The sequence below is a fragment of the Glycine soja genome, chromosome 9 (genome assembly GCF_004193775.1).
Source record: "Glycine soja cultivar W05 chromosome 9, ASM419377v2, whole genome shotgun sequence".
Classification (NCBI taxonomy): Eukaryota; Viridiplantae; Streptophyta; class Magnoliopsida; order Fabales; family Fabaceae; genus Glycine; species Glycine soja.
Window position 1 is genome coordinate 768,143 of NC_041010.1, and position 19,478 is coordinate 787,620.

General features: G+C 30.0%; 2 protein-coding genes across 3 annotated transcripts; one reads left to right on the forward strand and one right to left on the reverse strand.

Annotated features, from left to right (window-relative positions):
- Positions 1-1,091: 1,091 nt before the first annotated feature.
- Positions 1,092-2,880, reverse strand: LOC114367648. The gene is made up of 5 exons (XM_028324832.1): positions 2,417-2,880; positions 1,761-1,872; positions 1,574-1,655; positions 1,406-1,457; positions 1,092-1,333 (listed from the first exon to the last, which is right to left on the reverse strand). The coding sequence occupies exons 1-5, from the start codon at positions 2,807-2,809 to the stop codon at positions 1,184-1,186; spliced, it is 789 nt and encodes a 262-aa protein (XP_028180633.1). The 5' UTR covers positions 2,810-2,880; the 3' UTR covers positions 1,092-1,183.
- Positions 2,881-16,609: 13,729 nt separating this feature from the next.
- LOC114367685 (major latex allergen Hev b 5-like) lies at positions 16,610-18,898 on the forward strand. Of its 2 annotated transcripts, none has more exons than XM_028324885.1 (2): positions 16,610-16,765; positions 17,982-18,898. In XM_028324885.1, the coding sequence occupies exons 1-2, from the start codon at positions 16,751-16,753 to the stop codon at positions 18,489-18,491; spliced, it is 525 nt and encodes a 174-aa protein (XP_028180686.1). In that variant the 5' UTR covers positions 16,610-16,750; the 3' UTR covers positions 18,492-18,898. The 2 variants fall into 2 exon arrangements, with proteins under 2 accessions (XP_028180686.1, XP_028180685.1); XM_028324884.1 differs by having other exon boundaries at positions 16,628-16,765; positions 17,930-18,898.
- Positions 18,899-19,478: the final 580 nt, after the last annotated feature.

The window sequence follows — 19,478 nt, forward strand, 5'->3', positions numbered from 1 at the left end:
ACCATTATAATTGACATTTGCTTCATCTTTTCTACTTGGTAATTGCATTTTCCATTTTAATTGTGTGGACAAAATTATCTTTAATGATTGAGTCTCAAAACTTCCTTACCCCAAATATCTCAACCTATAATCCCTAACACCTCCCTTCAACCTTCAAAAGCCCTTGCACCCCCACGCGATTGTGAGTGACCCCCTTCTCTTAGTCGAAAAATCCTACACGATAGTTGCTTCAACGTTGTCACCCACCCTCAGTCACACGATATCGGGAAAGGTAAGTGATGATCATTTTTTGGTTAAAAATGCTCTAGCCTGCTTTTGTGTTGGGTTCTGGTGTGAGTGTTTGACTTTTGCGGAATGAATGTTCTGAAATTGTGTTGGATTTTTGTCTCGTCAAAAATATGTTTTGAAACACCTATTTTGAAATACATGTTCTTGAGGGTTATCCTAGTCTGAAATAGGTGTTTTGGAACAAATTTTAAAATCTATTATGTAATTCTCATTTCGTAACACACTTGTAAATTTGTTTTAGAACACTTTTGATTTTTTTGCTTTTGGAATATGGCGTCGACTAAGTCAACAATTGAAGGCATTTATTGTAGTCCGATGGTTTGACCAGTTTTAACAAGCAACAACTTAAATGGAAAAATTTATCAACAGCGTCAGCTAAAACTGACACTAATTCAAACATTTTCTGAAATTAATGTGAGTGCGTTGCTCTAGCTGACGCTAAAGAGTCTATAGCAGTGGTCAAACTACTGTTTCTAACTAGCAACAAAATAGCGTCCATATGCTTAAAATTTATATGCCAAATACACTGGGAATGCATGTTTCTGTTTTACTAACAAATATGTTACTAAATGCTATTTAATTATCCATAGTTGCATCAACGTCAAGAAGTACATTAACATATTGTTCAATCTTGTTTGTCCTTGATGGATCAAAAGTATAAAAGGATTTAAATCCTTTCATATTTTTCTCTTATGTTACCAGAAAAAAGACACTAGTTTAATGGATTTTATACATATATTAGTTAATTGTTAGTGTCGTTCTATTCCTGTAACATCAAAGAAGGAATATAAGAGATCCAAATCTTGTCTAGAAGGCTACCTTGTTAAAACCAAACTGTTACTTTTTGCCACTAAAATTAATAAATTGACCATGGCATGATCCAAAAGACAGGTTTCTATAAAGCTAGTTTCATGAAGAATAAGAAAGCAGTTAGGGAAGACACAGCCAGCACAAGGTATAAAATTCTTTTAGCCTTATTCCCGAATTCTGACACCATAAATGAGGCTATCTTCTCCACGAATTCTCTAAGGCCTATTTTCATTTTCTGCATAAGATACACGAAAAGGGTAAGGCGATTTACACCAATATTCTAGTTTAAAAACTTGATGTTGCTTACCAGTCCGAAGGGTCTCAAGTGGAGCAGTGGTTCCATAAACGTCTCAATATTCCTGAATTAGACATAAATATGACACTATATATGAACTATGAGAAATATTTATTAGTAAATTCAGTATTGACAACTTTTCTCAATCTTTCTGAGTTTACGATCCAAGATTAAACAAACCTTATTACTGCCCTTCCGTGGTAAGTGTGGCTTATGTGTAAGCTGAAACCCTTCCAAAGGGGAAGGTGTATCTTGTCCCATTCTGCAATGTACAAATTGTAAGGACAGCTTCTTATTACACAAGTAGTTCATAGAAGCTAAGCATAACTAATTTCCTTGTTATGATCATGGCATGGAGGCTGCTTACCGAATTTCCACTGAAGACCAGCATTTACGCCTTCATGGGGAGTCGGTTTAAATATAATTTGAATGTTGTTTCCCAGTATACTTGTCAGATAAGAAAAGAATTCCAACACTTGCTGCAATGCAAGACAATATGAATTAGATATTTCATATTTCACATCTACATTTAAGGTCTTCTCTCCCTTGACTTTGGCCTTGTTTTGATGGCAAACTATAATAGTGGTTTTGGATAAGCATTTATAGATATTTAAAATGGTTTTAAGCATTATTTTAGTGTGTGTTTTATTCATGAATAAATAATGTACGCATTCATATTCATAATATAAAAATTTAACAATAATTTATTTAATTATAAATTAAATTTATATATGATAAATTTATTAATTTTTATAACAACTAATTTAAAATACATTTTGATTTATTAAAATTGATTAAGAAATATAAAATAAAGAAAGAAAAACATTATTTATAATGTGAATAAATTTTAATCAATAAGATGACATGTATTTAAAAGAGTGTGTTTTTAACATATATCATGACTTCATGAGTAGAAAATATCTTAAACAATTACTTAAATTGCTTGAATATTCTTATCCAAACAATGAACTTAATCCTAAGAAACGGAAAATTAAGCCTACCTAAACAGGGAGGAAAAGATACCGTTCTTCCTTGGAAGGTTTCGAAGAATGAGAGGAAATTGCTCACACGTCGGCGTTCATCTGCAGATAATTCGTGTATTTTTTTGTTCTTGAAGGCAGAGTACAGTTTCATTACTGAGTCAAGGCCATGATGACCATCTTCTCCTTCTGATTCTGAGTTATTACCATCAAAGGCAATCAGGGATAGGCCTCTCTGCTTCTCATAATACAAGCTCCTATGCATCGAGGATTGGTATGAAAATAAAGATAGGGTATTGCTACGTGCACGAACTTTTCTTGTTATGTTTCTAGGAATGGAAATATTACAAGAATTATAGGTAGTAGAAAAGGACAGTGGAAAAAATGAGGTAATTCTTTTGCATTTTATGGGACCAGTGATAGAAAAGGATGCCATAGAAGATGGAACAATCTCAAGTTTTCAACATGAGGGGAAAAAAAAAGCAGTTCAATTCCGCATCTTCTGATGAAAAGAGATAGAAAACTATATTGTTTATAGAAGATGGAAAAACATGCTTAAAACCAAAGGCAAGGTTTAACATTTGATGATATGAAATGGGGTAAAGTAATTGATCCATGCTTCAACCGCAAAGCTAGGTATCACGAAGTCTTGTGCTATTATCCACGATTTCAATCGTGTATTAAGAGGTGATAGGAATAAATATTAGCTATACAGGATTAAACTCGTTTTAGTTTTATATTAATTTATAATTATATAATATCTCATTCATATTTCAAAATAAATATAATATATTTTTTAAATATACTAAAATATAAATTATTTAAATTTTTTTATTGTTAAATTTTGATAAAATTTGACAAAATAATTAAATTATAAATTCATGTTTTACTTTAAGTTATATCCATTAGATTATCAAATAACTTGGTTAGAAAAAAATGTGATCTTACTCTTTTTCAATTAAATTGTTGTATTTGTTCCATAATTCTCTCAAATAAAATTATCCACACACATAAACGATCATAAAGAATAGTAATAAACATAAGAATTTAGTGTAATTTGATACCTCTTGTCTGCCTATATCCATGTAACCCTCTCAACCCTATTTTATTATCACAAAAATAATTATAAAATTATAACTCACTCTAAATTATGTATTACTCTACAAAGTCGACTATCCCACTTAATATTTATAAGAAATGATAACACTCTTCTGACACATCCTCTTTTTAATATGTGTCTTATACATTAATTCTCTTCTATATTTATAGTAAATTGTCACTAATTATAATAAATCAATTTTTTTGAAAGTTTAAACAAAAATAACTTTCAATGCATTTATTCAAATAATCTTCATCTAGTAAAATGTAATTTTTTACTTTGTATTTAAACCACTAAATTTTAATGGTAAAAATTTAATTCTCATTATTATACATGTATCTTATCTTTTTACTTTGGAATTTTACAGTATTATACCTATATAGAACCTTGAATGTTTATGCTAACATTACAGGCGTAAGGATAATTGCAAGACGTTCTGTGCTTTCTTATTTAGTTGAAGTACGTGGCTTGAGGAGTTTGTGCCAAGTAGCTCTCCAAAAGAAAAGTTTAGGTATCTTCATTTTCGAAATAACCTTTTCCTTGGCAAAATTGGATTGTCTGATCCATGTCTAATAGTTTACAGTCAGCCTAATTTTTAACGAGAATACTATAGGTATAGCAAGAACCATCCCAAAGCGAAACACCCTCCGTGTTTTGAGGTGACAAAATATGTGGATATTTGAACACTAATGCTATGTTTGATACAGAAGAGAAAAATATTTGAAATAAACTCTTTCTGAACACATTTAAAGATATGTGAAAATATTTGAAAAATAAAATGGAAAGTAAAGATATTTTGTTGAAGAAAATTAAATATAAAGAAATGAAAAAGAAAACAGAAGATGGCTATAAATAAGTCAGTGAGTCCCACTAATTTTAAAAGTTATTTCCCTTCTCAATCACTTGCACTAAATACCAACCCAACACTAATACCTGTCTGTTGTAAATTGTTTGTCTCCGTAAAAATAAACACAGCATAAATATATATTTACATAATACTTATTTTTACCTACTTATTTCTTTTCTAATTATTTGTCTTCTATTTCTATCGATTTTTTTTTCTTCTCACAATGATACAGAGTATAGATTGTAGATCCAAATCATGTTAAGGCCTTTTTAACCCAACTCGCGTAGGTTTATCTTTGGTGAAGTTCAAACCAATTCAGTTATGTCAACTGAAAAATAAAAATTCTAGCCGAACTTCATCAATTATTTCTGAGTTGAATAAAAGTATTACTTTTGGGCCAGGCCTAATAGAGATCGAAGCTCAAGGGAGTTACTTGGTTCCATTTCAATTGTTTTGGGCCCCTAACAAGTGGTTGGTCTTTTTTTTTTATTCCAAAATTATACTTCTTATGAAATTATGATTTCGTTATTCAACTATTTTCACACTCCCTTCAACATAACAGAACCTTGATGTTGTTGTATAATATACAATGAAAAATGAAAAATTGATTTTATTGTATTTTTTTTTTGTCACCACAGACATAACAATATAATCAGGATTTCAATGTTTTCTTTTGCACCCCTTTAATACAACGAGATCACAATTTTATTATGTTATTTTTCTAGAACCACAACAAAATCATAATTTTGTTGTTTTTTTCTTAACCCAAAAAATAGGTAACATAATCACAATTCTGTTGTATTAGAATACACAATGGAATCGAGATTTCGTTGTAGATACATTTATAACAAAATCATGATTTTGTTAAGCATGAATTTGCAACAACAAAAAATATCTTAGAGGAGTTGGGAAGAGAGGGAGAAGGGTTGAGTGTGGTTGGGAAATAAAGGAGGAGGGTTGGGAAGAAGAGGCAGAGAGAAGAGGTTGGAGAGTAGAGGGGGTGGGGGAGACGGAAGAGCAAGAGGTGGGAAAATTCAAATCGGGGGCATACTAGATTTTTTCCCTCTAAGTAAGGTCCAAGAATGATTAGAATAGGGACCAATACAAACACCCGAAGCTCAAACTAGGTTGGCCCAAATCCAGGAGGATAGCGTGTTTTATCTTTGTTGAAGGTTTAAACTAGGGAAGCTCCATGCGTTTTGGTGAATCATATTTTCGGCCAAAAGTTCCTATAATAGGTGATTAAAGGTTCAAAGTTTTATTTTGTGGAAAAGTACCGTCTTCATTTCAATAAGAGAAATATTTGGGTGTGTGTGACATGGTTTAGCTACCTACTTTATTTCTAACCTTTTACAATCAATATTTGAAAACACACAAAAAAAAATCAAATTTATCTTTTAACAAAGTTAATATCAAAACTAGATTCGAGATATTTAAAATTTATAAATCTACTTTCAAAATGTATCAATAATTACAAATAGGATAAAATATGTTTTCATCCATAAACTTTTTTAAATTTTTTATTTTCGTTTCTAAACTTTTCGGCGATTGGTCATAGTCCTTAAATTTTTCTTTTGCTCATTATTTTAGCATTTGGCCCGGTCAAGTCGACCCATTGACCCAAGAACTAGGTCCTCAATTGATCCAAGTCACTTATTGGACCGATTCTACATATGATCTGATGCGACTCAATCTAACTTGACGTGACCCAATCTCTAATCGGCCACTTGATGACCCAGTTGACTCAATGAGTCATATTTTTTTTCTTACCGTTGAACAACGTCACTCATATTAGAAAAATAAAATTATATCTTACACTTGTACTTTTTATAGATTTGCTTATATTTTTTACCAATCATAATCACATCTTGAAATTTGAGATGATAAAGGTGTTATCATTTTCAATTTTCTTTTGACTAATTTGTGTATTAGATTATGTTTGTCATTGTACAACAATTATATATATTTTAAATTCTAACTTAAGTTTGTTTATATATACCGAATTCTAAAAAAATATGTTGCATGCTCAAAATTTTAATCAAGTTTATAACTTTGCTTCTAAATATGTTAAATTTTATTAAATTTTAAATCTTAAATATACAAATTGACATGTAATTAAACCTATTTTTTTTAATATAGATCGGATCATACTAATCAACTGATGTTAAATTTTATGTTCTTCAACCGAGTCGATAACCGGTCTAAGTCTAATAACACTAGTTTAAATGATTATTAATTGGAGCATTATAATTTTTTTTGCAATTTTTAGAAATTATTATGTTAAATTTTATGAAAAATGTTAAAACAGTTTTTTGGGGATTTTCTTTTTCAAAAATCCCAATAACTGTCGTAAACTTCTTCTTTTTTAACTTAAAAAAAAAATATCTTTGAATTAAATAATAGAGGGAAGTGTTAATTTATAAGAAATGAATATAGTGTTGTAAACAGTAAACGTAATACAAGAAATCAAGAATTAATGGTGCATCCTAAGAACTAGAAGCATATCTATGCACTGAATGACGATCTATCAATCGCGTGATCAATTGAAACGGATCGTTCTAGAATAATTAGAAGTCTCGGGTTCAAATTTTAAATATGCAACACTGCATTAAATACAATCGACTCAAGGAGAAACAAAAGATATTTTTGGTCTATTAAAAAACTGAATGAAAAAAAATATGAAAACACGTCTAGCTATTATCCGTCTCCCATGTAATTAGTAAAATTATCTACTGGAAATGTAGGATATACAAATGAAATAAATGCCAAAGGCTCAAAGAAGGATTGGTATTGACCATGAAATATCAAAATCACACGAGCTGTTTTTTCTCCTTCGATAATGGATGGCTAATGTTTCCATGTAGCTTATGTTAGGTTTTTCTATATATATAACCATATATTTTTGTGTGTAGTATCTTTCTCTTCAACTACTATTGAGTTGAGAGCTCAGGGATTTTTAAGTACATACTCCCAGCGTGTTTGTGTCAATCTTGTTGTATTTTATGCACGTTTCACCAAAAGAAATAATTTACAGTATAGTTTTTTTTTCATAATTGAACATATACTTTATGTGGTCTTATTAGTATGTATTGGATGTGAGTCCAAACACACTTCAAAGTATGATTAATCCTCGACTTCACGTTGTCGTGTTTCTAAGAAAATTAAAAAATACACACAGATAAAATAAACACAAACAAGCATATGGGTATTTGCTATTAAATGTCAAAATCACAGTTCAAAATACGATTGATCCAAATTTGCGGATTTTTAAGAAAATTCGATATTTCACCAATAAATTTCCACTCTAACTTGTAATCGTTGAGTGTTACCAAATCTTGAGCAGCATGCTGAAGCAGGGATTGGGGGAAGCTGGTTGTTGAGCACTTCATGGAATGCACGGTACACAGAACAGCAGGATATATACATTATATACTCAAACTATTGCTGTTGGAACTTTACCATCCACCGTACTCGAAGATATTGTTCATATGTTGCTGAGTGTTAGGGGATCATCAATTTCATATATTATCCCATTATTTTAGAAACCGTAAAAGCATTATTTTAGATTAGGTTATGTCCATAAAAATTAAAGCATGAGAGATTTCCCATTATATTTTGAACCTTTTACTCATGCTATGTTCGAACTATCCCCTTCTCTTTTTTTGGTATAGACAAATAAGTATTTTTCATTGCAGATAATTCTACTCAAAGCTTCATGGGTAGGATCATCGGCAAAGCTCTCCCTCTAGACAGGAGTATTAAGTTGGAACTGATAACTTTTGATTAAACTTAAACACTCTCGTGTCAGTTTGGAACTATCCCATTTGTTTCTATTGATTGGTTACCCAGAAATTTTTGTCAGAAGATTTATGATATATTCGTTTTGTTAACGCAAAAAATTGATTTGCAAGCTCCCGGAACAGACACACAATTATTTGCTTATAGATTATATCTAGTGCAACTTTCTTTCTTCCCCCGACGCGTATTTCCTCCCTCTCTTAACTAATAAACTAACCAACTTTTTTGTCTGTTTTTTGTTGTTTGTATGCATTCCAATAATATGTGATGGCAGCTGGCAATGCAATGCTGCTAAATGAAAAAAAACGTAATATACGCGGTTGGGAAGGAACCTGCGATCTAGATTGTTAAAGATTCAACCAACTATTTGGTTAAGGGTTGGGGAGTCAAGAGTCATAAGTCCAATATCTAATAGAAATTTAGATATAAAATCCATTACAATCATTCACGACAGTTAAAGTTATTAGAACATCACACTATCCCTGTCCCAACTTTCAAAAAGGGACCTAGTATATATGTTGCTAATTTGGGACACAAAACGATGAAGCAAATACATTATCGAAAAATAATAAAAGAAAGTTCCAAAAAGAAAGATCAGAGTGAAAACGATGTTGGCCAAGTTGTCGTTTTCCAAAATGAATCATGTCTCCCAAAAGCAACTTCGACAATGAGTCCCCCGGCTTGACTTTTCAAACTGAACGTCACAGTATTAATTCTACTGACTATTTCTTTTGTGAATCAATATCTCTAACACCACTCCAATAACACTGTTTTATCTTCATTGTATTATCTATCATATATACTCGCAAGTTTTCTTGATTAAAAGCATAACCTTTCACCTGTTTCAAGCGAGGATATGGCCATTCAAACAAACTTTCTTTTCTTCATCATTAAGAATGGGGTAAATAGTCATTTTTGTCTTTTAATGTGTAATTCAATGACAAATATGTCCCAGAAAAATAAAAATACAAAATTTAATCCTCAAAAATGTAAAAAGTGTGACAAATATATCCGACTGTTAATTTTTGTCCATCAGTATTAATAAAATAACTTACATGACATAAAGAGACAAATTTGTTAGTTAAATGCTTGTCAAAGTGATCATCTCTATTTTTTTTTTTTTGTAATTGAAGAAAAGTAAGAAGAATTCACCAAAATAATAAAAATTCACTTCCATTGGTAATATTTTATGCATGTCTCAACCATTGAAGAAGCTTAAAAATTATATAACTAAAACAGACACTTATCGGTGTGATGTAGTTCTCTCAAAATTTTGTTACAATAATTATAAATTTTTCAAAATTATAATAATTAGTCGCAATCTATTATTAACGTTCGGATATATTTATCATTTTTTTCGGGAACTAAATTTTGCATTTTCATCTTTGAGGCATTTGTGTTGACGAAATGTCAAAAAAATATTATATGACAAATATGTCTCTATGCTGGCAATTAGAAATGATCACATTGACAATCATTTTAGTGACAAATTCGTCCCTCTGTGTCACGTCAACTATTTTATTAATGATGATAGATGTAAGTTAACGGTCGGATGTATTTTTATCGTACTTTTTACATTTTTTTGGATTAAGTTTTGCATTTTTATCTTTCAGGGATACATTTGTCAGCAAGTTACACATTCAGAGATAAAAATGAGTATTTACCTTTAATTATTGTTTAAAAATAATGGAGTTGATTGAATCTACTCAAACAAAAGGAAGCATACTCCAATGGATCCACATGATCAACAAATAAAGACGTTATTTTCTCTTTAATAACATAAACGTGAAGTTTATTTAAAATGAGTTATTAGGATTTAAAGGATTTCAAACATACCAATACTATATAAAAGTATATAATACCACTTAGGGCACATCTCTAATTAATATAGAGTTGTTACCATAATCTATATAATATGTCATATATATATATCTTGCTTCCCTTCCCCTCTTCTTTTGGATTGTGTATACGAGAAAAAATTATACAAATACTAATAAAAAATGTAAAAAAAAATTGGTTTTTATGTTGATGTTTATTCAATTTTTTTTTGTAATGGATTATATTTTAAAATTTACTATTAATTAAAAAAATATTTATTAAAAGTTAGATGTTTAAATAATTATATAAAAAAATTGACCTCATTTAATACAAGCGTGGATCTATTCCTGATATGTAGCCACTAAAAACTTTAGGGAATCTCTAATAGAGATCCTATATTGATAAGAATAATATTAAACTGCTCAAGTATTATCTTTGTCATTTAAAAGCAACTTTTATCGAGTGCAAAGAAAACACCGCATTACATAGAGTAATCGGTGTTTTTTACTTTTTACCTAGATTTTAAATTGTGCATTGTACAGGTTTGTTAAAATTACAAAATTTGATATTTTATTCAGTATTTTTTAAAATATATGTACATACATAAAAATATTAATTTTTACTGTTTAACAGTATTTTAAATATAATTGAACATATGATTACTTTTTAATTGAATAGATATTGTATTAAAAAATATTAAATTTATTATGATATGTTATTTTTCAAAGTAATAATATGTATAAAATATCTATATGAAATGTATAATGTTATAAATCATTTTAGTTTAATTGTGTATTTATAAAATCATTAATTTAATTATTATTGTTTTTATTGTTGCTATTATTTGTGAAATATATTTAATAATTAAATTAAAAATAAGGTCTATATATAAAAATATATATATGATAATTTATTTATTGATTTCTATGATTCATTATTAATTAAAAAATATATTATGAGTTATCTTAAATGTAACTGTATATTTATATCATTGTTACTTTTAATTACTATTTTTATGAAATATGTTTTAAAGTAATCAATTTTTAAAAATAAACATGAGTGACCATATGCTATTTAGGCTGAAATAGAATTATTTGGTCCATTATAGTATCTCTATTAGATCAAATTAAAGTAGTCATTTTTTATAATTTAATATACTAATTTGATTAACTTGATAGCAGATAGCAAGCTATGAGACATGTCATATCAAATAAACATTTAATTTTTTATGTCAATGAAAATTAACACTGCTAGTTACCAAAAACCAAAATAGATTGAGTGGACAAATTGGTCTAACAGAAACACTTTAATGGATTAAAGTAAAAAAAAAAATTGAACTTAAAATTTAAATAAAAAATCAAAATTCCATAATAAAAAAATGACTATTTAATATCAAAATAGTATAATAAAAAAGTACTGATGTGTCCAACTGAATTCTTCATTAAATACAACTTGATTCATTAAATTTAATTATATCCTATCAATAATTATTATAAAGTTGAAATTTTAATCATTTACTAACATTTCAGGTTAATAACGAATGATAAGAACTCATATCTCATAATAAAGTGATTTAAGATAAGATTAGAATTCTTATCGATCTTTAAACATGAAATAAATTATGTTAAAAAAAATATTTATTTTTTATACATTCAAAATTTCCAACAAAGATTTATTATTATTTTCGACCGAAAAACTTCATACTAACATCATGCTGAAAAAAATCTACTAACATTTCAAGTCTCTTTTATTATATATATTGATATATATATTGATGGGATTAACTTAACTTTATATATTAAAATATTTTACTGTTTTCTGCAAACATTATAAACTTATTGGCTAATAAGCCAACGTGGAAACACTTTATGTAAAACAATTTTGTTTAGACATACGAGTTATAATATGATAGTGATGTTTATATGTTTTCAATTTTCATACCATGAGCTATAAGGTTTAAATGTCAAGTATGTAAATGTTTATTAGTTGAATTGTATGACCTTTCATTTGACTAGTTTAAATTAAAATGTTTAAGATTAAACAAGACTTAGAGCAAAGCAAAGAGTCGTAACTTAAATAATTTGCCATCATATTTACTACTTTCATGTTTTTATATTTAAAGTCCTCAGTCATTTTACATTCACCACATTATAATGACCAACATAACCAGGAGCACCATATTTTGGCCGCACATCATAATTCATAATGACCAAAGTAAAAAAAGAGGATCACCATAAGTTTTCACGTTTGATTTTCTTCTCAAACGTATCATCCTTACTATTTTCCACTTTCTGCATGTTCTTCTTTGCCTTTGTTTCTTTTGCATCTAAAATCGTGGACTTCATATCCATTGCTACAAGCATATCTCCTTCATTTTTATCATCTCCAGCAGCCGAATCATTGCTCTTTTCATGAGAGAACTCTTATCCCATATCAAAACTTTGAGAAAAGAGACAAGAAATATACTATCGTATTGTAGCCACAAATCATAAAAATCAAAGTAAGAAACAGGAATGTACCATAAAAAAAAAAATCAAAGTATAAAAGAAGAATATCATAAAAAAAGAAGAAGCTATAATTGATTGAATATAAGATACAATAAAAGTATGTGAATGCTCTATTCTAGAGCTAACAACTATTTTCAAGAGGCCACTAACAACTAACTAATTTTTTTAACAAACTAACAATTCTTAACAGGTTTGATATATAAGAACTCTGTAAATAGCTATTTCCATTTTTTTCTGATTCAATATTCTACTTAATTTTCAATATGGAGAACATGTTACTGTCTCTGTATTTCAGTTTCCTCTTCCTTCTTATGTAAACATTAGATTTGGGAAATTTGACTTTCGAAAAGTAAGTATATAACGCAGCCGTGTGATCCATACATGGATCATGAATGTGATCTATCGTTCAATAACTCTATACTTAGCAGTAATTGTTTTTAATCATTTCTTGGCTTAACCATTTTAAAATATAATTTTGTATCATATCCATGTATTACAGAAGTTTACTTTATTGCCTACAACAACACTAGACTTGATGACATCGATGGGTATTAATTTGGTTAAAAGTAAGCCATCGTTAAGTATTAATGGCGGAACAGTTTTTACTTTATTTTTTTTAAAAATAAATTTTTTTTTCTCTCTTGTGTTTTTATTTCACAAAAATAGCCATTTTTTCACTAAAAAAAACCATGTATTGTACGGGTTCGAATGCTAATTAAATCATAAACCTGTTAGTTTTCTATTCTAATAATGCATGATCAGATATTTTTTCATAGAGTGATGCTGTATCAACGTGTATTTGGCCAATTTTCTTGCTCCGTGATTACAAAGGGGCAGAGGATTTCGAATTGGAAATCGACAAGTCGCTGTCTCAAACCAAACTAGGATTGACCGCAGCGCCAATTTCTGATTCGATGCCACGATGGAGATGTGACTGGGCAATTCCCATCCTTACATTAAGTAAAAAGTTTTATAAATTAATTAACAAAAAACTTATTTTAACTCATAAAAAATATTTTATTTTATTTTATTCCTCTAAAAGTATTTCTAGATAAGTTTAGCTATAGATGGCGTGCCGTTGTAGTGCATTAGTAACCAAATTATTAATAAATAAAGCGCAAGGTCACAAAATAGTTAGGCTTAAAAAAGAATAGAATATACGAGCATGATGCAGCAAGGGAATCTTGAGAGAGTAGGCTAGGCCCCACATGAGGTTGGCGATTATTGGTCCACATCATCAACGTTGGAATGATTCAGTCACCGAGCATTGCATGTTATGTTATCTGAGCCAAGACAGCAAAGCAAGAACATGAAAGCCATTCAAAGGTGTAATCCTAGTTAGCATTCACGTGGCATGTTCCTATTGGCCCAAGGTTAAGGTTATTGGCTACAAATCAAATCCATCATCAGTTTACGTTTCAGAATGTGTGCCGTCCATTTTTGGAGTGGGGACTCTCCACCGCCCCCTCCACTTTTCACCTAAACTTTGTCGCTTTACAGCCAATCCCTTCTTGCTTTGCTTTCTTGTGATAATAAGAACTCCTCAAGAAATGAATTCAGTACATCAACTTGTGTTATTATTAATTTTAAAAGTTAATTAATTCAACTCAGATTAGTTTATTTTCAATATTAGTGTCTTTTTAATATAATACAACAACGGTAGAATGTCGGAATGATGATTCATGTTTGAGTCATCATTTAAAACATTGCAAGAAATTTTGCCTACTCTCGACCAAATTGGTTGGTTAACCCAATAGCCCAATATACATACGATTCCTAGAAGTATTTTTATTTTTAGCAATTGTAATACAAACATCTTCCACAACGATTGATCTATTGTTTTCAGAGAGTAAGGCATCATGTTACTAAATAAAATTATATCGATAACAACGATCAAATTTAAGTAACTGAAAATAACAGCGCATAGAGAAAACGGGAGATGCGGGGGGAGGGGGAAGGTACGGAATTGATAAATTAGTGACACAAATTTGGCAGAAGCTAGGAAACAATTCTGCTTACGTTCAGAATTAGAATTAATATTATCTTGATACTATATATGAACATTATTATGAAGATCCACGATAATGTTTTATAATTTCATGATCAACATGATAGTGTCATTGCGCAAGAGAGCAATAAGAGGTGTATGGGTTAGAAAGAAATATAAATAAAGGACAAAAGTTAATTTTGTATTGTGAAAGATCGAATCACCTCACGCAATGCATCTCTTTGTAAAACTACAAAATAACATTACGTACATATGCCCACATTTACTAATGGTATATATTTTTTTTATTTTGTTATACAACTACAAAATCTATATATAATATAAGTAACTCAATTAACAATACAAGCTAAGCTGAGTTAATAAAAAAAGACTTAGGTTTAATTTCTAAATAATACATTTAAAAAAACAAGGAGATTTATATATAATTAAATTTCAAATTAAAAATTAATCTATGATGAAAATAAAAACTAGTGTATTTTAAATTAATTTTTATGCAATAATTTATGGGTAAAATGTTATCACAGAGTATTTTAAAACGTATATCTCATCCAAACGTATTGAAATATATGTTTGAACTTTGAAGAATACTGGACACACAAGTATTTTTCGTGTGGCAGAGGAAGAATGGTATGACGTGGAAAGCATAGCCATGTGGGGCCATGTGTGAAATTTTCATCTTTTGGAAAAGGAGGGTTTCCCAATGCAAATGGCCCGATTCAGGGAACCAAAAGTTGTCCACGCAATTAATTTCTTTCTTGCTATATTTTCTGATGTGGGCCCACCATTTTCATTTTGGGTTTTGGAGGTTAATGATGCCCATTGATGACGGGCCCCACATCCAGCACCGGCCTATTTCCTTTGTTGCCTTTCCATTTGCCATTTTTCCAAATTCCCAAATGGCCATTTAAAATTTTGCTTCATGCATAGCAAAAAGCTAATTATCTCACAAAACCTTAAATTTTGGCAAACAGCTTAACTTGACCATAACAGGGAAAAGGCATACTTATCTTTTCTTTAACATGTTACGGGCAACAAGCTTCCTCCACTTCATAATAATACCATGCCAGAGTTGCTATGTGCCCACTAATTTAATTACATTGAATTAGGAGAAAATATTACTTCAATCAGTACAACATCCATTAACCAAGGCCCCATTTTGTAGGTGCATAACAATGCTAATTATCTACAGAAGTGAAGTAATTAAATTCTCTCATGAGTGAGATGAGGCTCGTATGTGTTGTTATTGTCTTTGAAAATTATTGTATCTTTTGTTCATTTGTTTTCCATTATTTATGATTGCTCCAGTTTTGGGTGCCTAGCTGGCTAGCTTTTCGATCAAGGGAAAAGTTGGGTCGATTCTAAAGGGTAGAGGCGTAGAGCACATTTTTTAAGGTGCTACTATATTATTCTACAAAATGTTGAGAAATTATATCCACACATATTTTTTGTAGTTAAAAGAAAAAAAAAGATAAATGTAAAATAAAATAAGTGATATAATAAAAAATATAAATTAGAACAAAAGTACTGTAAAACATAAAGTTAAAGTAATATAAAACTCCGAAACATATAGAACCCCACTCGTACGAAGTACAAACGGGGTCCGTTAGTAGTCATCCTGTAAATTATTGTAATTTGAGTAAATATAATTTTAAAAAAATATAAAAGATACTAATTTGATTATTTAATAATAAATATATTGATAGAAAATACTATTTGATTTAAAATATTTAATGTGAAAATGTTTTTATTATCTGAACTGTCATAAAAAAATTTATTCAGCCCATTTAAAATTTTCATATTAAAATAATTTAAAAGGGTAATTTGGTTTCAAAAATACTAGCTAAAAGGATTTATATATATTATATTTAGTATAAAATAATAACATGAAAAATAGATTGGTTTCACTTCATTTCTATACTATACACGTACCCCAAATAATTGTATCGGTAAGGTATCATCTATATGTACATATTTTTTTATGTTATTATGCAGAGATAAAGAATCAAAAGGAAAAACATTGACAACTGGGCATACTGGTGTCTTTTATTTTCTGTCAGTGACATGAGCCGTCTCTGTTTGAGAAAGATTCTTCCAAGTGATCACAACACACACAAACTATTTCTCTCTTTGGAATTGCTTCTACTATTCATGACTCTGCACCTCTATATAAACCTCTCTCTCACCTTTCATCACACCACACTCATCACAACCACTCTTAATTTCTCTCTGCCTTGCTCATTTACACACCTCTCCAACCTTTCACTTTCAGCTTTATTTGAATCCCTCTCTCTCCTTTCCAAATGGCCAGCGTTGAGGTAATTCAAACACACAGTTAAAATTCGTTGTTTATAATTTTGCCTTTCTTTGTACATTTCTTTATTAGTCCACGTGTGTAGTAGTAGTAGTAGTTTATATGGTTCCTACATGCACACGGTGAAACTCAACACTTTAGTAACTGATCGAATATAACCGTTTCTTCATTTTCTTACTTTGCTTTTTATTCATTATTGATCAAAGAATCAGTTTGTTTTTTATTACGTGCGATCTAGCAAGTTATATTTACGTTGCATTTGCGATCGTACTAGCTAGTCTTATCCGCACTTTGATTTTAATTTCTTTTTTGGTTTTCCCGATCTATACTATCTTTGTTTTTGTTGCTGCGGTGTTTGATAACCATCATTATATACGAACCATAAATCATATATTATTGCGGTCAACCACTTAAAGTACACGAAATTTGAGGGGATCAACGAGTTTCATAGCTTTCTTGATCATTGGTCAATTGAATATGGATCACGAACCATTTTCCAGTTGATCAATATCTGAAATATTCATCGGTTTGTGGAATTGGATTACGATTAGCAGTTCTATGTGGACCTCGTTTTTTGTTCTTGTTTATATAATCACAGTTGCATCATCAGAAGCAAAAATGATTGATCAATTTATTACGTAAGCTTTTTTTCTTGTTTTTTTTCCCTCGCTAAATAGACTATCGTTAATTTCTTTAAACTCAAGAACTAACATACCCCAACTAGTTGTTGAAGCTAATTAACACCCCGTAACCACGTTGAACTTCATCAAGCTTATAACTGAAATGAAAAGGAAAATAATTAATTTGATCTATCGCCATTCACCAAGATGACACTTTAATTCATAGGTCCTATTACTTTCGTATTAGACAATTAACATTAATCTTATAAGTAATGAGTTTTGTACTACACTTCATTTTTCTTAACATATCTCATAAACACTGTTATTTCTCGTTATTTTTTATTCATTATCACATCATATCAATTATGGTAATTGTACTTTACTTTTCTTTCTTTTTATCTTTTTTTAAAATGTCAAATAGGTTTTCATTGGATGTTCAAAAATTATTTTACTTATCTTATAACAGATTGTGCTAGTGTTGATTATGTGATGTTTCACTTGTGTGTCTCTCCCGTCAAGTTATTTGCTTCTCATGTTTACAAATCCAGCTTTCTTAAGCTTGGCACGAGACTTTGTTAAATGAAATTAGAAATCTCCCAGGTTGCACATCAAACACCAACAACAGTTCCAGAAAATGAAACAACCGAGGTAATCAAGACCCAGGAAACAACCCCGGAACCAGTACCAGCCACTGAGGCTCCTGCAACAGAACAAGCAGCAGCTGAGGTTCCTGCTCAAGAAGAACAACAAGCAACTGAGGTTCCTGCCCCAGAATCAACCACCGAAGCACCAAAGGAAGAAACCACCGAAGCACCAACAACAGAAACAGTAGAAACAACAACTACAGAAGAAGCCAAGCCAGAGGAGCCTAAAGAAGTTGCAGTTGAGACCGAGGAGGTGGTGACAAAGGAGACAGAGGAAGAGAAGCCAGCAGCAGAAGAGAAATCAGAGGAGAAAACTGAAGAAGTGAAAGAAGAAGCAGAAGAGCCTAAAGAAACTACTGAAACAGAAACAGAATCAGCACCAGCAGCAACCACAGAGGAAGAGAACAAACCAGCTGAGACAGTGGAAGCCCCAGTAGAGGTTCCTGTTGAGAAAACTGAAGCTTAGACTTATGGACAGTGTGAGTGAGAAAAACAAGTTTAAAAATGGTCCTAGTTGTGGGGATCATTAGGTCTACCATTTTGCATGTCATGTTGAAAAGCTTTTTTTTTTATTTATTTCTTTAGTTTACTTTATTATTAATATATTATTATTATATGATGGTTAAGTCTTTGGTTGTATTATGGAGGGTATACCTACGTGTGAGCACAACACTTGGCTCCACATCAGCGTGCTTACCACGTGGTGACATGAGAAATTCTAGGAGTTGTGTATTGAAGTGAGCAAGCTGCTGCTGGTGCTGGAGTTTAGGGATGAGGGTTTATTTTATTGGCAGGGTTACATGAGTTTGTGATGATGTGTTATTGTGTTTCTTTAGGTTTGAATAAATGATATTTACTTTATAACTTGCTTAATTTCTTCCTCATTAAACTTCTAAAGTCTAATATTGCAAACTAATTATATCTGAATTTATATATCTTTTATCAATTCGTGTTATATATATATATATATATAAAAATTAGACCAAATTATTATATTATGTTCGTCAAGTTTTCTAATTATATATATAATCACAAAAGTAAATGTATCCAGCGATGGATTTATAGCCATGGAAGTAAGGGCAATTACCCCACTAAAATTTTATCTTTTCTTATTCTGATTGCTATTTGTTATATCTAATATTATTATATATATTCATATTCATTTTATTTTACTGGACAACTTCATTTTTGAAAGTTACCTTTAAATCTTTCTTTTATAATAATGCACTTCATTTTTGTACTAAAAAATTACTTCTATTATTCTATGCTTATTAGAGATATTATAATTTAGTGTATTTTAATGTTTTTTTATAGTTTTTGTGTGTTTTTATTTTAGTTTTGGATTCTTTTAATCTTGTATTTAACATTTTGTGTTTGTATATCCATTATCAATCCAACCCTTTATGCCTTTTACATTTTATATTAAAATATGGAAAAGGTCCATTCAACGCCA